General features: G+C 39.8%; 1 protein-coding gene across 2 annotated transcripts in view; it reads right to left on the bottom strand.

The window, feature by feature from the left end:
- Positions 1 to 463: 463 nt before the first annotated feature.
- Positions 464 to 21,805, bottom strand: part of LOC139752032 (uncharacterized) — a 64,985-nt gene continuing 43,643 nt past the window's right edge. Inside the window, exons 1-4 of one of the 2 annotated variants that reach the window (XM_071667824.1) lie at positions 19,321 to 19,447; positions 18,701 to 18,773; positions 9,973 to 10,127; positions 464 to 3,538 (exon numbers count right to left, since the gene is read on the bottom strand). In XM_071667824.1, the coding sequence (XP_071523925.1) occupies positions 2,754 to 3,538; positions 9,973 to 10,127; positions 18,701 to 18,762 (1,002 nt within the window). In that variant the 5' untranslated portion in view covers positions 18,763 to 18,773; positions 19,321 to 19,447 and the 3' untranslated portion in view covers positions 464 to 2,753. Of the gene's footprint in view, positions 3,539 to 9,972; positions 10,128 to 18,700; positions 18,774 to 19,320; positions 19,448 to 21,805 lie in introns of those variants that run through there. The other variant, XM_071667823.1, reaches the window with a different exon arrangement.

Genomic DNA, 21,805 nt, shown 5'->3' with positions numbered 1-21,805 from the left:
CCTTGAAAAGTGTAACTAAAGAAGCTGCTTTTTCACTTGTAAAGCAAGTGTTTCCAACCACAGTAGGTGGTAAAAGCATGAAAAGGGATAAACAACAAAAATCCAGGACATAAGTGAGGAGCACAAGGCATTCCTACCTCATACAAGAGCTAAACTGCTACTGGGGCAGGCTAATGTGGTATGCTGGTATGTCACATATTTGCCAGAGCTTTCTAAAAGGTGCCAACTTCCCTTGTGGAAACTGACTATTTTTGGTTGGGTAGAGTAATTTGTGTCAATATAATCACCATGGGCCTGGCCCAGTCATGCACATTTCATTGGCAGGCATTCTAAGTAACTTAGGAAACTACCTCGAAAAAGGATATATTATTGACAAAAAAATTAAGCCTTCTTTGTACCTGAACCCATGTATGGGAAGTTTTCCATTAAAAGTTCCTAGACATGCAAAACTGAAATCAGCAAATAAATAAATACATATATTTCAGGAAATAAGAATTCATATATCAAAAACCAAGTGTTCCTGTTTACTTGTACAAGAGACTATCTTATAGTGAGGATTTTAAGGATCGTAACTAATCTTGAGTTAAGTATTAATAATGTTTGTACTAGGATTGTAGGAAACACCATGATGGTCATCAGAGTTACTTAAAACCAAGATAAAGCAGAATATAAACACACTGAGATGGTCTAGTAATAATATGTGAATTTACCTGTCACTTATCCAAGTGACAGGACTTAAACACAGGGCATGCAAGGAAGTTCCCTGCCTGCACTGTAAAAACCTAAATATCATACACCATCATGTAAAGTAAGGAAGCTTAAAATTCATCAATTTATCTATTCTCCAGTAACAAGTTCTATTTTCACAAATTTTGGAATGAAATTCTAGTTAACAGGATTCTTATCTAATAACTACACAGTGAGGGACCATTTACCACTCCTTGTTCTCTATCTTCCAATCAGTCATTCATATAATCATTATGGTTTATCTTCCACCTTGGATTCATTTCCACATCTGGTGTGTGACAATTGGAATTTTCACATTTAAAGTAGATACACAGTGTTAGTGATCTTTAAGGACTACAACTTATAGACTTCCATATTACTCTGAGTACATCTACAGGTCTTATGCAACTGAACCAATGAAAAAAATTAATGCAAATCAAGATATTGAGGAGCTTCCAATCTCATTTTGATGAATGAACATGGATTTTACACATACTTCTGTTCAAGGATATTGCAGTACTTTTTCTTAACAATTCTTACAATTTAAAAAAAAATTCATTTAAAAAAAATACAGATTATTATCATTATCATTATACTTTGTCGCAGTCTCCTGCGTTAGCGAGGTAGCACAAGGAAACAGACGAAAGAATGGCCCAACCCCCCGACCCCAACCCACCCACATACACATGTATATACATACACATCCACATACACACATATACATACCTATACATTTCAATGTATACATATATACACACACACAGACATATATATATATATATATATATATATATATATACACATGTATATATATATATGTAGGTTTGCGGCAGGGGTGTGTGATGTCTCCATGGTTGTTTAATTTGTTTATGGATGGGGTTGTTAGGGAGGTGAATGCAAGAGTTTTGGAAAGAGGGGCAAGTATGAAGTCTGTTGGGGATGAGAGCTTGGGAAGTGAGTCAGTTGTTGTTCGCTGATGATACAGCACTGGTGGCTGATTCATGTGAGAAACTGCAGAAGCTGGTGACTGAGTTTGGTAAAGTGTGTGAAAGAAGAAAGTTAAGAGTAAATGTGAATAAGAGCAAGGTTATTAGGTACAGTAGGGTTGAGGGTCAATTCAATTGGGAGGTGAGTTTGAATGGAGAAAAACTGGAGGAAGTGAAGTGTTTTAGATATCTGGGAGTGGATCTGGCAGCGGATGGAACCATGGAAGCGGAAGTGGATCATAGGGTGGGGGAGGGGGCGAAAATTCTGGGAGCCTTGAAGAATGTGTGGAAGTCGAGAACATTATCTCGGAAAGCAAAAATGGGTATGTTTGAAGGAATAGTGGTTCCAACAATGTTGTATGGTTGCGAGGCGTGGACTATGGATAGAGTTGTGCGCAGGATGGATGTGCTGGAAATGAGATGTTTGAGGACAATGTGTGGTGTGAGGTGGTTTGATCGAGTAAGTAACGTAAGGGTAAGAGAGATGTGTGGAAATAAAAAGAGCGTGGTTGAGAGAGCAGAAGAGGGTGTTTTGAAATGGTTTGGTCACATGGAGAGAATGAGTGAGGAAAGATTGACCAAGAGGATATATGTGTCGGAGGTGGAGGGAACGAGGAGAAGAGGGAGACCAAATTGGAGGTGGAAAGATGGAGTGAAAAAGATTTTGTGTGATCGGGGCCTGAACATGCAGGAGGGTGAAAGGAGGGCAAAGAATAGAGTGAATTGGAGCGATGTGGTATACCGAGGTTGACTTGCTGTCAGTGGATTGAATCAAGGCATGTGTATGGGGGTGGGTTGGGCCATTTCTTTCGTCTGTTTCCTTGCGCTACTTCGCAAACGCGGGAGACAGCGGAAAAAAAAAAAAAAAAAAAAAAAAATGTACATAATTCATACTGTCTGCCTCTATTCATTCCCATCGCCACCTTGCCACACATGAAATAACAACCCCCTCCCCCCGCATGTGCGCGAGGTAGCACTAGGAAAAGACAACAAAGGCCACATTCGTTCACACTCAGACTTCAGAAAAATTATTATCAGCTATCATCCTTTGATAATAAAAACTTCAGAGCATCCATCTTCAGGAAAATTTATCTGAAGAGTCACATTTTCTTCAGAACCACTGTTTGATACTGTTGGAATTGTGATGAGGGTTGGCTGCTCTACTTCACTATCTATGGTCACCAAAGTATAAATGGTATTCTCATTCACTTCTGGCTCTTGATTAGTTTCCAGTACTGAACATTCATGTAGGTTTACACAATCAGTTACCACATTTTCATCCACAACTGCATATGCTTGTGACAGAACATCAGTTTGGTTAGCATTAGGAAGATGAGATGTACTCGCGAGTAAATTATCATCTTCATAAGTGTCTTCCATATTTTGAGGTGAATCTGAATTTTCAGCTGCCTCATTTGAAAACTGAGTTTCATACGGCACTTCGGCATAATTATTACTTGTTACTGTTTTAGATAAAGGTACCATTTCACTGTTAACTTCAGTAACCAAATTACCAACTGGTGTAACAGTATTTGTGATATGGTTTGAAACGAGTCCTGCCACTGGAGCTATATCATTCATACAACCATCTGATATCAATGTAGTAACACTAGCTATGTCATCTAAAACATCTGGAACAAGACGTGCCACTGGCTCATCTGTACTTCCTTTGTTCTCTCTACTAGTGACATTATCATATGTCATGTACACGCTAGCTTTGCTGAGAACACAATATTCGGCACTGCCACTTTTAGCAGGTGAAGCATCTTTGTTGGTTTGGCTGCAGATGTGAGATTTCATTTCTTGTTTCCTTGCAAAAACTTCTCCTGTAAATAAAAGAAAGATTACATAGTTTCCTATACTTAGAAAAAAATCATAAAAATTTAGTGCACATTTCTACTGATTTCTTCACTCCACATGTCCTTCTAACATCTTTGTTTCACAATCTACCTATCCTACTTCTTTCCTTTTTCATACTTATTTGCCATTTCCTGCATTAGTACAGTAATGGCAGGAACAGATGAAGAAAAGGGATCATTCAATCACATCTATTTACTAGCTCTAATATGAAGAAAAGGGGTCATTCAATCACATCTATTTACTAGCTCTAATGTGTAATGTACCAATACCCAAGTCCCTTGTCTACAACCTGGCCAGACAGATCTTTCTATTGTTTATCGCAGTTACTTCTTATGCCCTGGTTCAGTCCACTGACAGCATGTCATCTGCTGTATACCACATCACTCCAGTTCAACCTATACTGTGCATGCCTCACACCCTCCTACATGTTTTGGCCCCAAAGCACTTAATATCTTTTTCACTCAATCCCTCCATCTCTAATTTGGTTTCCACCTTCTCCTTGTTCCCTCTATTTCTGACACATGCATCCTCTTTGTCAGCTTCTCCTCACTCATTTTCTCCACTCAAAATCTTTTTCACTCCATCTTGCCATCTCTAATTTGATTTCCACCCTCTCCGTGTTCCCTCTATTTCTGACACATGCATCCTCTTTGTCAACCTCTCCTCACTCATTTTCTACATACATATCTATTTATTTTGCTTTGTCGCTGTCTCCCGCGTTAGCGAGGTAGCGCAAGGAAACAGATAAAAGAATGGCCCAACCCAACCACATACACATGTATATACATACACGTCCACACACGCAAATATACATACCTATACATCTCAACGTATACATATATATACACACAGACATATACATATATACACATGTACATAATTCATACTGTCTGCCTTTATTCATTCCCATCGCCACCCAGCCACACATGAAATAACAACCCCCTCCCCCCTCATGTGCGCAAGGTAGTGTTAGGAAGACAACAAAGGCCCCATTCGTTCACACTCAGTCTCTAGCTGTCATGTAATAATGCCCGAAACCACAGCTCCCTTTCCACATCCAGGCCCCACACAACTTTCCATGGTTTAACCCAGACGCTTCACATGCCCTGGTTCAATCCATTGACAGCTCATTGACACCGGTATACCACGTCGTTCCAATTCACTCTATTCCTTGCACACCTTTCATCCTCCTGCATGTTCAGGCCCCGATCACTCAAAACCTTTTTCACTCCTTCTTTCCACCTCCAATTTGGTCTCCCACTTCTCCTCGTTCCCTCCACCTCTGACACTTATATCCTCTATGTCAATCTTTCCTCACTCATTCTCTCCATTTGACCAAACCAATTCAAAACACCCTCTTCTGCTTTCTCAATCACACTCTTTTTATTACCACACATCTCTCTTATTACTTACTCGATCAAACCACCTCACACCACATATTGTCCTCAAACATCTCATTTCCAGCACATCCACCCTTCTCCGCACAACTCTACCCATAGCCCATGCTTCACAACCATACAACATTGTTGGAACCACTATTCCTTCAAACATACCCATTTTTGCTTTCCGAGATAATGTTCTCAACTTCCAAACATTCTTCAAGGCTCCCCGAACTTTTGCCCCCTCCCCCACCCTATGATTCACTTCCACTTCCATGGTTCCATCTGCTGCCAATCCACTCCCAGATATCTAAAACACTTCACTTCCTCCAGTTTTTCTCCATTCAAACTTACCTCCCAACTGACTTGACCCTCAACCCTACTGTACCTAATAACCTTGCTCTTATTCACATTTACTCTCAACGTTCTTCTTTCACACACTTTACCAAACTCCATCACCAGCTTCTGCAGTTTCTCACATGAATCAGCCACTAGCGCTGTATCATCAGCTAACAACAACTGACTCACTTCCCAAGCTCTCTCATCCACAACAGATTGCATACTTGCTCCTCTTTCCAAAACCCTTGCATTCACCTCCCTAACAACCCCATCCACAAACAAATTAAACAACCATGGAGACATCACACACCCCTGCCGCAAACCTACATTCACTGAGAACCAATCACTTTCCTCTCTTCCTACATGTACACATGCCTTACATCCTCGATAAAAACTTTTCACTGCTTCTAACAACTTGCCTCCCACACCATATATTCTTAATACCTTTCACAGAGCATCTCTATCAACTTTATCATATGTCTTCTCCAGATCCATAAATGCTACATGCAAATCCATTTGCTTTTCTAAGTATTTCTCACATACATTCTTCAAAGCAAACACCTGATCCACACATCCTCTACCACTTCTGAAACCACACTGCTCTTCCCCAATCTGATGCTCTGTACATGCCTTCACCCTCTCAATCAATACCCTTCCATCTAATTTACCAGGAATACTCAACAAACTTATACCTCTGTAATTTGAGCACTCACCTTTGCCCTCTTTGCCTTTGTACAATGGCGCTATGCAAGCATTCTGCCAATCCTCAGGCACCTCACCATGAGTCATACATACATTAATTAACCTTACCAACCAGTCAACAATACAGTCACCCCCTTTTTTAATAGATTCCACTGCAATGCCATCCAAACCTGCTGACTTGCCAGCTTTCATCTTCCGCAAAGCTTTTACTACCTCTTCTCTGTTTACCAAATCATTTTCCCTAACACTCTCACTTTGCACACCACCTCGACCAAAACACCCTATATCTGCCACTCTATCATCAAACACATTCAACAAACCTTCAAAATACTCACTCCATCTCCTCACATCACCACTACTTGTTATCACCTCCCCATAAGCCCCCTTCACTGAAGTTCCCATTTGTTCCCTTGTCTTACGCACTTTATTTACCTCCTTCCAAAACATCTTTTTATTCTCCCTAAAATTTAATGATACTCTCTCACCCCAACACTCATTTGCTCTCTTTTTCACCTCTTGCACCTTACTCTTGACCTCCTGTCTCTTTCTTTTATACATCTCACACTCCTTTGCATCATTTCCCTGCAAAAATCGTCCAAATGCCTCTCTCTTCTCTTTCACTAATAATCTTACTTCTTCATCCCACCACTCACTACCCTTTCTAATCTGCCCACCTCCCACGCTTCTCATGCCACAAGCATCTTTTGTGCAAGCCATCACTGCTTCCCTAAATACATCCCATTCCTCCATCACTCCCCTTACCTCCTTTGTTCTCACCTTTTTCCATTCTGTTCTCAGTCTCTCCTCATACTTCCTCACACAAGTCTCCTTCCCAAGCTCACTTACTCTCACCACTCTCTTCACCCCAACATTCTCTCTTCTTTTCTGAAAACCTCTACAAATCTTCACCTTCACCTCCACAAGATAATGATCAGACATCCCTCAAGTTGTACCTCTCAGCACATCAACATCCAAAAGTCTCTCTTTCGCGTGCCTATCAATTAACACGTAATCCAATAATGCTCTCTGGCCATCTCTCCTACTTACATACGTATACTTATGTATATCTCTCTTTTTAAACCAGGTATTCCCAATCACCAGTCCTTTTTCAGCACATAAATCTACAAGCTCTTCACCATTTCCATTTACAACACTGAACACCCAAATGTACACCAATTAATCCCTCAACTGCCACATTACTCACCTTTGCATTCAAATTCACCCATCACTATAACCCGGTCTCGTGCATCAAAACCACTAACACACTCACTCAGCTGCTCCCAAAACACTTGCCTCTCATGATCTTTCTTCTCATGCCCAGGTGCATATGCACCAATAATCACCCATCTCTCTCCATCCACTTTCAGTTTTACCCATATCAATCTAGAGTTTACTTTCTTACACTCTATCACATACTCCCACCACTCCTGTTTCAGGAGTAGTGCTACTCCTTCCCTCGCTCTTGCCCCTTCACTAACCCCTGACTTTACTCCCAAGACATTCCCAAACCATATATCCAAACCATTTCAACACACCCTCTTTGACTTTCTCAACCACACTCTTCTTATTATTACTCCTTTCTCTTACCCTTTTATTATTCACATACTAAAACCATCTCACCACATATCATCCTCATTTTCAACACAACCACCCTTTTCTGCATATTTTCATCTATAGCTCATGCTTTGCATGCATATAACAATGTTGCAACTAAACATATCCATTTTTGGCCTCCCAGATACTGACCTCTCTTTCCTCACATTCCTCAATATTCACACAATCTTCACCCCTAGCCCCTTATCATGGTTCCATTCACCGCATTGTCCACTTTCAGGTAACTAAAACACTCCACTTCCTCTACATTCTCTCCATTCAAACACACATCCCAACTAACCTGTCCCTCAGCCATACTACACCAAATAACCTTGCTTTTGTTCACATCTACTCTCAACTTCCTCCTTTCACACACTATTCCAAACTCAGAGAAGAACTTTTCTGCTGTTTCTGACTCAAATGTGCCCTATTGCTGTGTCATCAGCAAACAAGTGATTCACTTTCAAGGCCCCTCTTCACCTACTACAAACTGCATACTTGCCGCTCTCTAAAAGGCTCTTGTGTCTACCTTTCTTACCATCCCAAGCATAAACAAATCAAAGAGCCATGGTGACAACACACACTTCTTCTGCAGACCAAGCTTCACATGGAGCAACTAACCTCCTCTCTACCTACTCACACACCTTACATTCTTGATAAAAACTTCTCACTGTTTCTAGTAGCTTTCTTCCCACATGATATATTTACAATACCTTCCAAAATGCATCTCTATCAACACTATTGTATGGTTTCTCCAGAGCCTTAAGTGCCACATACAAATCCAGTTTCTCTAGGCATTTTTCAAGCACATCCTTTAAAGCAATTACCTACACATCCTCAACCCCTCCTTAAACCACATTGTATCTCCCTAATCTGATGCTTTGTACCAATCTTCATCATCTCAATCACCACTCTCCCATAAAAGTTACCAGGTGCACTATGCAAATTCATAACTGTAGTTTGAACACTCACCTGCGTCTCACCGGCCTATATATGCACAATGGCAATATACATGCAATTTGCCAATCCTCAGGTACCTTACCATGTTCTATGCATACCTTAAAAATCCTAACTAACCAATCAACAACACTGTCACTCCCCTTCTTAAAAAATTCAACTGCAATACTATTCACTCTAGCTATATCTTATCTTACATAAGGCTTTCAACAACAACTCTCTTTTCACCAAACAACTTTCCATGACTCTCTTACTTTGCATACCTCCCCAACATTTGCCCCTCTATGATTACTATGAAGACTCTTCTGCAGTGGCCATCCCCTCAAGGGAGTCCCCAAAGGAAACAGACATCAGAGATTAAGTACATTAAATAGTTCTTCAAAATATTCAATCCAAACTTCTTGCCTCATGATTACCTATGACCACCTCCTCAATTGCATCCATCACTGATGTTACCATTTGTTCTCTTTATTTTTCTCGCATTGTTAGCCTACTTCCAAAACATCTTATTCTCCCAGAAATTTGCTGATACTTGCTCACCTCAACTCTTCTTTGCTCTCTCTTTCAACCCCTGCACCTCTTAACCTCCTGCTGCATTCTGTACATCTTCCAATAATCTGCACTCCTTCCCTGTAAATACTGCCTAAACACCTCTCTTCTCTCTTTCACTAGCACCTTTACTTCATCCCACCACTCACTACCCATTCTTACCTGCCCATCTTACATGTATACACTACACCCAAATCAAATCAGAAAAGGCCATTTATCTATGATAGGGTGAAAAAACAGAATATTTTCTCTAAATATCAAGTGCATAAGCACTAACAATCATCCACTTCTCATACTCCACTTTCTTTTTCACATACATTTATCTAGGGCTCACTTCCTTACCCTCTTTTATTCATTCCCACGACTCTCTCTTCAGCAGAAGTGCCATCCCCTCCTTTATTCTCATCCTAACACAAACCCCACATTTTACCCTTATTGCATTCCCAGACCATTCTTCTCTCTTCTCCTTGAGCTTTGTTTTATGCAGAGCTAGAACATACAGGTTTCTGTTCCCAAATATATTACCTTTTTCTCATCCTGGTTACAGCCATATACATTCTGACACCTCAGCCAGAGCCTTTGAGATGAAACAATACTCCATAATAGACAACCTTTTTCTGTTCCATTTTTAAAATAGAAGTACAAGGAGAGGGTTTCCGGCCTCCTGCTCATGCCCCCTTAGGGATATGTTCTATGATAAAGGGGGAACATGAAAGAAGTATTCTTTTTCCTGCATCCCTGGGACTTATTTGTTATGTAAGCAATAGATCTATTTTCACTAACCAACTTGTAAGGTGTCATCTCCAGTTCTAGCTCATTTAGTATGTGAAGAGAAATCAAAAACTATACAGATTTTACAAATTGAAAGAAATCTGGCTTACCACACTTGTAACACTTAAAAGTTCTTGATGTTGAATGCTGTTGCATATGAACATTTAAGGTGCCCTTCAGAGCAAAGCTTTTACCACACTGCTGACACACATGTGGCCTCTCAGCAGTGTGTGTTAACATATGCCGCTTCAAACCTTGTGCATATCTGAAAGGTGGATGAAGAAAACAAGTGAATTCACTATTTCTATCTATCAATCACATTCACACGATACCTATTTAACAGAGTGGAACAAGTACATAAGCCTCCAGATATAAATCACAATCATCCTAAAACCATGCTCACTGCATTGAAATGAAACATGGACCTCCATTCTTACAAAAGTACTTCTTACCTCTTCACTTTACAAACGAAGTTGATTCATCAACAGAGACCGATGTGTCCAATCATACCACCTCCATAAAAAACAACTTCCATTGCATCTGATCCCCAGTCATTCTTCTATTATCTTTAACTGAAAGGTCCCTAGCTCTGACTAATCATCTTATGGCTTCTATCCATTTCTTTCTGTCCTCCTGTCCTTCTATTTTCTATTTTACTGCCATCTGTCTTTCAGTTTATATCTCTGAAGCCCATTCCCTCCAGAAACTCCTATCAAGGGATTGGCCATGGTAAAAGAGTCTCCACCTATCTCTGTCCTTACATGCCTCTTTTGCATACACCATTCCCTGCATTCTTTTCCCATTTCTCTCCCACCATTACTTCTTCCACTCTATTTCCCCATGTCACAGGTGGTCATCCTCTCACACCCGTCCATTTCAATGGACTATCACACTCTCGCCTTATAAACTCCCAATCTTACATTCTTTTGAAATGTCCAAACTATCTCAAAATCTTGCATTTCATTCCCTTTGCAATTCCTACCACACCAAATCTCTAAAAATCTTACATTTCACCTACTATAATTCATTCCCTGTGCAATTCCTGCCATACCAAATCTCTCATTCCTGCAGCCAGCATCCTTGTCCTCTGTGATTCATCCCATGTCCATGTTTTGGCTGCATAGGTTAAGGTTGGGAGGTCTATGCTGTCCCTTATTCCTTTCTTCACTTCCATACTTACACTCTACCCTTCACTATTCTACAAAAAGACCCAGTGACATTTTTAGCATGCAGGCTATTTCCCTTATCTCTCCTTCCATACCAACAAACATACCCAAGGCAGCTACGACATACTTAAATTCTATTACCTCTTCCAGCCTTTTTCAAGACCCTCATATCCCCTCAGTTTAGTCTACTTTATTCTATCTCTCTATAGGGCTTTGTAAAATCTATACTTTCACTTCAACTCCCTTCACACACCATTACTTTAGTTATATTTACATTCACCTTCAATTGCCCGTGCTTACACACATTTCAAAACTCACTTACAATCTTCTACCACTCCTTTTCACTCTCAGCAAACCACACAGTATCATCTGCAAACAGACTTTTCACTAGCCACCATACCTCACTACCATCCATCCATCTCTACACCACTTTTCCCTTGTTCTGCTTTCATTCATTTTACCACTCCATCCATATACATGTTATAAAGCAACAGTAACATCACACAGCCCTGCCTCACACCCACAGATATACTGAAACTTTTGCTCAACTCTCCATCCATTCTTACACATGAAATTGTTTCACTATAAAAAGTTTTCACACCTTCCAACAATTGTTCCCCTTCTCCTTATAACTTTAACACATCCCATAAGGGATTCCATTTGACTGTCATACGCTTTCTCCAGATACATAAAAGCTGCATACAGCTTCTCATATCCTTGCTCTTCCCTTATTTTGCATTCAGTCACTTCCATCCTACTATCAATCAACACTCTTGCAAACACTTTGTCTGGCATACTTAACAGACTCATTCCCTTTAATTGCTAAATACATCCTTAGCATCTTTTCCTTTGAATAAAGGAACAATAAAAGCTATCACCCAATCCTCAAGCACAACCCTCAGCTTCCATGCTAAATTATGTATCAAATGCACCCCACTGTATCACACTTTCTCCTCTGTACATTTCAGCTATAATCCTATTCACTCCAGGTGTCTTTCCCACCTTCAATCTTATTACCTTTTTTACCTCTCTTTCTGTTATAGGCCCCTGTTCTTGTATCCTTTTCCTTTCATCCTCCATACCCATGCATGTATCAACTGCCACCTCACCTTCTCCCACTTTTATCAGTTCTTAAAATTACTCTCCATCTTCCTTTTATTTCCTCCTTTTGATGCAGCAAGTTCCCTGCCTTTCTTCTCACATTTACATTTCCACTCTCACATCCATCTCTATCTTTTTCACCTCCTTACAGTACAATTTCTTATTTTCCTTAAACTTTTCACTCAACTTTTGTCCAAAATCTTCATGTACTCTTTTTTGGCTTTCCTCAATAAGCCTCTTAACATTGCACTTATAAATCTGATACTCTTCCCTCCTCCTTTGCTGAACTTCCACTGGAATGTTCCTTTCAAGCAATCTACCACATGCCTTCCACTTCTCTTCCACAGCAGTTTCAATTTCACCCATCCACCATGTATTACCACTTTTATATCTCACAACCTTGTATCTAACTACTAATTCTACAAAATATCTTAACACCTCATTCACATGACTGCATCCCAACATTTATTGCACTTTCATCTAAACTTTCTGTCGCTATTCTTTCATGCTCCTCTTTGCATTCTCTCCAATACTTTTTTCAGACATATTCGCCATTTCCCACATTAGCAAGGTAGTGTCAAGAACAGAAGACAGCCCTAGAGGAAAAATCCTTATTTGGCCCCCTTCTCTGTTCCTTCTGTTGGAAAAGTAAAAACTGGTGGGAAGGATTTCCAGCCTCCTGGTCCCTCTCCTTTTAGTCATCTATGACATGCAAGGAATATGCGGGAAGTATTCTTTATCCCGTCCCCAGGGATATCTCTTTAATATAATGCTATATATATCTTCTTATGTTGTATGTTTTCTATGAGCACATAACCCTGAAAGACTTTCATCTTAATGTCCTAATGGCCTCATGCCACATAACCCTCTTGTATCTCCATTCAACACTGCTGCACTGCTACACTGTCCTCCTACTGACAATAATACTACTCAAATTATCTACCTCTACTGCATATTTTTAATAATCCCTAACCAATATAAACCCTCCTTTCACAGCCATACTGGGACAAGTGCTCCATCATTTTTTTTAAGGCCAATATGACTCAAGCACCATGATACCCCAATCATTACCACTTTGGATAAATGTTAAGATAATAGGTATATGAAGAAAGAATGCAAGAAAGATAAATCTAAGCTCATCAGGTGATTAGAGACCCAATTCTTAGGGATGGGATGATTTAAGAGAGAAACAAAGTTAAAATGTCCCTATTTCATATCATCTCACTACATTTCTCCATATTTTTTAGAAAGTATAAGAAAATGATGTATCGAAAACAGTCAATCCTCATGTGGCTAGTCTTTGTACTGGTATTTTGGGAATTAGTAGCCATATGCATGCTGTGGATCCAGGTCACAGGGGCTGAGGCACATGCAGACAGCTCATGAGAGCAGTAGCCCAAATAATACCTGTAAAACAAAGGTAAAAGCAACACCATGGAAGATGAAAAGGGATGTTTAAAAACAGTTACAGCAGGAGAGTCAAGGCTTTTGATTCCATTCTCACAAAGACAAAAGTGGAAGAAGAGCTATCCAAGCTATGAGATCAATACTCACAAAAGCAAATACAGCCCCAGTAGATATGAAATTACAGCTTGCAAGAAAAATAGTCTATCTGTGTATCTATACCTCTGATGACTGTTGCCACCTGCAACTCCCTCAAGGGGGTGGCCACAGCAATAGGGTCGCCATAACAAGTGAACTGTGCTGCTTCTTAGCCTTTGGCTCCTCAACCTTAACAGGCCACTGGTAGAGGGCAACTCTAATGCAGTGTTTGCTGAGGCTCCTACCTTATGTTCCTACTGACTGTTACCATCTAATGCTCCTGTCCAATGTTCCTACCTACTACCTCTACCTAATGCTCCAGTCTAAATGTTCCTACCAACTACTTGTAACTATTGCTCCTACCATTTTGATAGAGGGCATGGTGAGTGCATAATGCTCACTGCAGGAAAATCTAGAGTAATGAAGAATGAGCTGTGTAAGTTAAGTGTAGTCATGTGTTATGTATGACAAGGAAAGATTGTATGTTTATGGACAGAATGCCAGAGGTCCATATGTCGGTGAGGCAGATACAAAGACAGCTACCTGGATCAGAAGAGTATAACTTGACAACCACTGAAGTGCTGGCTCACTATGTAGCCATCACTAGCCCTCCTGAGCCGTCACAGACCCTCCTGATACCATTGTCGAGAGTACTGGTCATATACCTCCCTGGTTGTTGGCTACCCACCAACTACTACCTGCTGCACATATAAAACATCTCCAGTTATAGAGCAAATAATATGTACTGACAGAGACAGAGCAATCAGGGAAATGTATGGTCCAGCAGATGGTAAGTTAAGTGCAAAGCACACAGGATCAGTGCTTGTTAGCAAGGGAGATCATAGAGAAAGTCAGAAACACAGAGACTGATGAAACAAAACTAATGGACTTTGAAGTCTATAAAACAGGTGGCATCAAAATCAGAGAGAGATTAATCAACCGAGAAAGACAGATGAAAATCTTATTTTTGGACTGGATGAAGATAATACATCATATGGGAGGAAAGGGAAAAGAAAGAAATGCTAATCAAAAGATTACTGAAGGCTGTAGCATTGCCTGACACAATGTCTGTGATAAAACAAAAAAGAAGAATTTAGTAGTTATAATCAAGATAAAATTATCCCTGGGGATAAAGAAGAAAGAATACTGCCCACATATCCTCTGCATGTCATAAAAGGCTACTAAGAGGGGCAGGAAAGAGTGGCTGGAAATCCTCCCTTCCTGTAGAACATTTCAATAGAAGGAACAGAGTAAGGAGCCAAGAGAAGAGTTTCCCCTCTAAGGCACTGTCATCTGTTCTTAACATTACCTCAATCAAGCAGGAAATGGCAAGCATGTATGAAAAAAAATTTTTTTTATTAATTTATACTTAACTGCTGTCTCCCGTGTTAGCAAGGTAGCGCAAGGAAACAGACGAGGAATGGCCCAACCCAACCACATACACATATATATGCATAAACGCCCACATACGCACATATACATACATATACATTTCAACGTATACACACATATACATACATGCACATGTACATATCCATACTTGCTGCCTTCATCCATTCCGATCCCCACCCCACCACACACGAAATAGCATCCCCCTCCCAGCGAGGCAGCGCCAGGAACAGAAAAAAAAAAAAGGCCACATTCGTTCACACTCAGTCTCTAGCTGTCATGTGTAATGCACCGAAATCACAGCTCCCTTTCCACATCCAGGCCCCTCAGACCTTTCCATGGTTTACCCCAGACACTTCACATGCTGAGGCATGGATCTCCAGTTATGGTGACTTTTGCTTTATCAGTAAGTTACCTTTACTAACAAGGCAGCTTGCTGACCTACATTAGCAAGGAACCAAGTCACATAGGTTGACCATTACATCATGGGAAAATAATCCATTAATCCATGTTGTCTTTAAGTCTACACCTGCCTACCAAACAAATATGGTAATATAAATTTTGTGACATTCACATTCCAAGCCAGGGACCCTGATACTATAAACTGTATATAATTTGATAATTGTTTTCAAAATGGTTTACATCTATTGTTATCACCTTGTTATTACTCAATACAAATACTCTTTGTATTTTGTTCCATCATAACAAATCTTGAGCAAACTTAAGTTAATACATGCAAAACCAATACAACAAGGAAAATTAACCTTTAGAGTTTAGATGACTTAAGGATTACAGTCATATGTTGAACAAGTTATGTGATATACATATTCCACGACCTGAAACCTGATACAATGTATTGGGATTAAACATTTATGTTTCCTAATCTGTTTAGGTTCTACAGTTAAAACTTTATTGTCATTACTTCCTAATTCTCACTGCCTTTATTTCCTTGTGTTTTCCAATCATTACATACTTCTGAACCAATTTGCACACACCTAATATATATATGGGAAAATTTGCACACACCTAATATTTATTTATTTATTTTTATATATTTTGCTTTGTCGCTGTCTCCCGCGTTAGCAAGGTAGCGCAAGGAAACAGACGAAAGAATGGCCCAACCCACCCACATACACATGTATATACATACATGTCCAAACATGCAAATATACATACCTATACATCTCAACGTATACATATATATACACACACAGACATATACATATATATACACATGTACATAATTCATACTGTCTGCCTTTATTCATTTCCATCGCCACCCAGCCACACATGAAATAACAACCCCCTCCCCCCTTATGTGTACGAGGTAGCACTAGGAAAGGACAACAAAGGCCCCATTCGTTCACACTCAGTCTCTAGCTGTCATGTAATAATGCACCGAAACCACAGCTCCCTTTCCACATCCAGGCCCCACACAACTTTCCATGGTTTACCCCAGACGCTTCACATGCCCTCGTTCAATCCATTGACACCACGTCGACCCCAGTATACCACATCGTTCCAATTCACTCTATTCCTTGCACGCCTTTCACCCTCTTGCATGTTCAAGCCCCGAGCACTCAAAATCTTTTTCACTCCATCTTTCCACCTCCAATTTGGTCTCCCACTTCTCCTCATTCCCTCCACCTCTGACACATACATCCTCTTTGTCAATCTTTCCTCACTCATTCTCTCCATGTGCCCAAACCATTTCAAAGCACCCTCTTCTGCTCTCTCAACCACACTCTTTTTATTACCACACATCTCTCTTACCCTTACATTACTTAATCGATCAAACCACCTCACACCACATATTGTCCTCAAACATCTCATTTCCAGCACATCCACCCTCCTGCACACAACTCTATCCATAGCCCATGCCTCGCAACCATACAACATTGTTGGAACCACTATTCCTTCAAACATTCACATTTTTGCTTTCCGAGATAATGTTCTCGACTTCCACACATTTTTCAAGGCTCCCAGAATTTTTGCCCCCTCCCCCACCCTATGATTCACTTCCGCTTCCATGGTTCCATCCACTGCCAAATCCACTCCCAGATATCTAAAACACTTCACTTCCTCCAGTTTTCTCCATTCAAACTTACCTCCCAATTGACTTGACCCTCAACCCTACTGTACCTAATAACCTTGCTCTTATTCACATTTACTCTCAACTTTCTTTTTTCACACACTTTACCAAACTCAGTCACCAGCTTCTGCAGTTTCTCACATAAATCAGCCACCAGCGCTGTATCATCAGCGAACAACAACTGACTCACTTCCCAAGCTCTCTCATCCACAACAGACTGCATACTTGCCCCTCTTTCCAAAACTCTTGCATCCACCTCCCTAACAACCCCATCCATAAACAAATTAAACAACCATGGAGACATCACATACCCCTGCCGCAAACCTACATTCACTGAAAACAACTGACCTAATGTATCCCTGCCCACGATGAGGTTTTGCCTAGGAAAGGCTGACACAAAACATTTAGTACTTAGTAATAGCTTGGTTGATTCTCAGTGCTATTGTCTTTTGCAGCTACACATTGTCCATAATCATCTGTTTTAGTTTGATTCAGCATTTTCTTTAGTCACCTACCTACATTTCTTCTGAAGATTCTATTGCTGTCTTCTGAAGCATTCCCAGCAGAGTGTATAACTATCTTTTTCCTATTTTAGATGTGTAATATTGCTTATGGTATGCAGGATCATAATTTCTTTCAATTCAGTATTAATAAGTTTATGTTCAAGAGAAAAGGTGCCAGTTGTAATTATATACACCCTTGTAAACATTAATTAAAAATGTTCCACATACATTATCTCCAGACTTTAGCTGCCTCATCAATACATTTTAAAAGTCTGGGAGAAATATTGATCATAACATCTCCTCTCAGTATAAACCGACATATGTTAAATTCTTGAATGCAATGCTCACATGTATCCTTTTGGTCAGTAAAACACATCATATATTTCTTATCAACATCCTCAAAATGTACTGCCTATTCCCATCCACTTCCGCATCCTAATCTTAATCTAAACACCATAATATCCTAATGCCTATTCATGCCATATGTATGGGCTCCACACCTTCATATATTATCATCATACCACTTTAAAATCTTACAGTTGTCATTCATATCCTCTCCTGCCAATAGCTCCTTTTCCTGAAGGTCCTTTTGACAATATTCCTTGATTATCCTTTACATTTAAGTAAAGAAAATTTACTTTATTTAAAATTACTTCGATTACCGTTCAAACACAACCAGATGCACCTCACCCACAAAGTAGCTAGACGTTTCTTTATCTGTTCCATCTGGAGATTCACACAGGTTGAGTCTAGATTACTGGGACTTCTATTAATTGGATTTGTCCATCTAAGGATTGTAAAAAGAGCACAAGTATGCAATGAGGAAAATTAAAAGTTGTACAGGAAAGAAGAATAAAACACTTCTCAGTGAAAGATGGCAGCAATGTACTCCAGTGTAACAGACAGTTGAATTTAAAAAATTTGGTTTCATGCTCATCTTTCCAACCTTAAACATTGCAGTAGGAGTTGAGACTTGGGGAAAAAAATCACTTTGCTCCTTCTGTTCCCACTTTTAGAAAAAGACATTAAAAAAGTAAAGGATTACCTGCCTCCTATGACCACACCTTCCTGTTGCTTTCTATATGCAGGAGACATGGTTGGTAGCATAACTTCTGTACCTTAAAGGATAAGAAATTCGTATATTTTGGAAATATTTTCAGTGGGCTACCATGAACACAGCATTAATTTTTTTTTGTCCAACTATAGTAAGATATCATTTTCATTCCTGGTTAGCTATTGGCTCATGAAGTTCATTTACTGCTGGTATAAAGACTGAACTAGGGTATTTCAAGTAGCTGGGGAAGACATGGAAAGGTCTGTGGGGCATGGTTGTGGATAGGGGGCTTAGTTTCAGAGGATTAAACATGACACTGAGAATGGGTGTGAGAAAATGAGGCAATTTCTTCAACTGTTCCTTGGGCTACCTCACTAACATGAAAAATGGTAAACAAGTATGAAAAAATATAAGGACTATGGATATGTAACATTATTAGGACATTTAATTTACCTAAACATCCCTCAGGTAACCTATCCATTCAGGAATGCTGACTAATAAGGGCATCATGTGAAACAATGCTCCCAACATTCTTTCATTCTTTTTACACTCTCATAGGATTTATATACAGAAAACACAAAGGATTAGTTAAACAAAGTAGAGTAACTTACCGAAAGCTCTTGTTGCATGTGGAACATGAGAATGGTCTTAAGTCCCAGTGAACTAAGTAATGGCGTTTCAAAGTGCTCAGTGTAGGAAATTCTCTAAAACATTCCTGGCACTTGTATGGCTTTGTAGCTGGAAGAAAAGAGGAAATATCAAGCACTCTGATTTAGGTATGATTGGATAAAAAATATGTTAAGTTTAAGCCTAGATTAAGGTTTTTCACTTCCTCCAAAATTTGTAAATACTCTTCCTTGTCTCTTCTTTTTCCTTTTCCTTAACCTCTTTATGTTTCAATTAAGGCCTGGCCTTGATGTGGACTTCTGTCCATGACTGGGGCCTTAAAAAGGATAGAAATGTATCTAAGGGAATATTCTTTCAATTTAATACCCAAATATTTTCATATAGTTAATGGACTGTTTCTTTACTTTAAGGACTTTAACACACAAAGGATGTAAACAGTTATGTGTTAAGCTGTTGGCCTTTATAAATAGTGCAACTTTTTGTTGTCTAATCATCATATAGGACATGAACAATAGTGTACAGTTTTGCAACTCTAGTATATAGCCAACAACAGCACAGCAGGCAGGATGGGCTGCTGTCTTTTGCATGTTTTGGGGTAGTAAGATCAAGATATTCTTCCTGTGTGGACTTAAAAATACTTAATAATAGGTCTAATTATATGAATATGATATGTGTGCCATTTTCTAAGGTTACATCCTTTGTAAATCAACGAGATATTATGGTACACATGAACCCTACTAGTAGACGTCCCTAAAAAGCTAATTCATTACAGAGCTCTTTATTCTAGAAAAAATTGAAAAAATATATAAAAGAATAAGCATAATGTCTGGAAAATAAGGCTTGCAACACATTCACCCCGTTCTCAACAAATTCAACTGCAATCCCACCCACTCCAGCCACTTTGCTACATTTCATCTCATGCAAGACTCTCACCAACTCTTCAAACCACTTTCCAAAACTCTCTCACATCCAAAACATCCTAAATCTGCCAACCTATCTCAAACACTTTTAACAGCCCTTTATAAACTACTCTATTTCCTCTTCATCTCATTTCTGCCTGTTGCCAATTCCCCATTTTCCCCATCACTGATGTTCCCATTGGCTCTCTTCTTTTTCTTTTACTATTAACCTCCTTCCAAAACATTTTCTTATTCTCCCTATAGTCTGCTGATTATCACATACTTCAACTCTCAATTGCCCTCTCTTTCAGCCTTGCACCTTCCTCTTGACTTCCTGCCACTTTCTCTTGTATATCTTCCAATCAACTGCATGCCTTCCATGCAAATAATGCCCATATGCTTATCTTTACTCTTTTATAGGTAACCTAGACTTTCTCACCCCCATAACTCATCTGTACACCTCCCACCTTGCACATACCAAATAGTTCTCTCACACATGAAGGCAACAATACCATAAATAACTCCCATTCCTCACCCACTTCCTAAGCTTAATTTACTCTTGCCTTTTGACATTCTACAATCAATCTCTCCTGGTATCTCTTCCCAAAAGCCTCTTTTCCAAGTTCACTCACTTTTACAGTCCTCTTTCAACTCGTATAATTTTCCTCTTCCTAAGGCCTCCACATACCTATAACCTAACTTCCAATAATTAAAGATCAGGTATCCCCGGATGTTTCACATGCCCTGGTTCAGTCTATTGATGGCACGTTGACCCCAGTATACCACATCACTCCAATTTACTCTATTCAGTACATGCCTTTCACATTCCTGCATGTTCTAGCCCCAATTGCTCAAAATCTTTTTCACTCAATCCTTCCATCTCCAATTTGGTCTCCCAGTTCTCCTTGTTCCCTCCACTTGAAAAAATATTGTAAATGTTTTTGAAGATAGAGTGGCAGATTTAGGGTGTTCTGGTCAGGGTGGTATGTGGCGTGAGTCATGGAGAATGCCTTGGTGAAGAGGGAAGAGGTGGTGAAAGCCTTGCAAAAGATGAAATGCGGCAAGGCAGCAGGAGTGGATGGTACTGCTGTTGAATTTATTACAAAAGGGGGTGACTGTGTTGTTGATTGATTGTTAAGGATATCATTGTATGTATGGATCATGGTGAGATGCCTAAGGATTAGTGGAATGCATGTATAGTGCCACTTTATAAAGGCACGGGCAATAAAGGTCAGTGTTCAAACTAAGATATAAATTTGTTGAGTGTACCTGGTAAGTTGTATGGGAGGGTACTAAGTGATTGGTTCCCAGTGAATGTCGGTGTGTGGCAGTGGTGCGTGATATCTCCAAGGTTGTTTAATTTGTTTATGGATGGGGTGGTAAGGGAAGTGAATGCAAGAGTTTTGGAGAAGGGCAAGTATGCAGTCTGTTGTGGATGAGAGGGTTTGGGAAGTGAGTCAGTTGTTGTTCACTGATGATACAGCACTGGTGGCTGATTCGGGAGAGAAACTGCAGAGGTTGGTGACTGAGTTTGGTAAAGTGTGTGAAAAGAGAAAGTTGAGAGTAAATG

The sequence above is a fragment of the Panulirus ornatus genome, chromosome 12 (assembly GCF_036320965.1).
Source record: "Panulirus ornatus isolate Po-2019 chromosome 12, ASM3632096v1, whole genome shotgun sequence".
NCBI lineage: Eukaryota > Metazoa > Arthropoda > Malacostraca > Decapoda > Palinuridae > Panulirus > Panulirus ornatus.
Note: the sequence above shows the minus strand (reverse complement) of the source record. Positions and strands in the feature narration are given on the sequence as shown.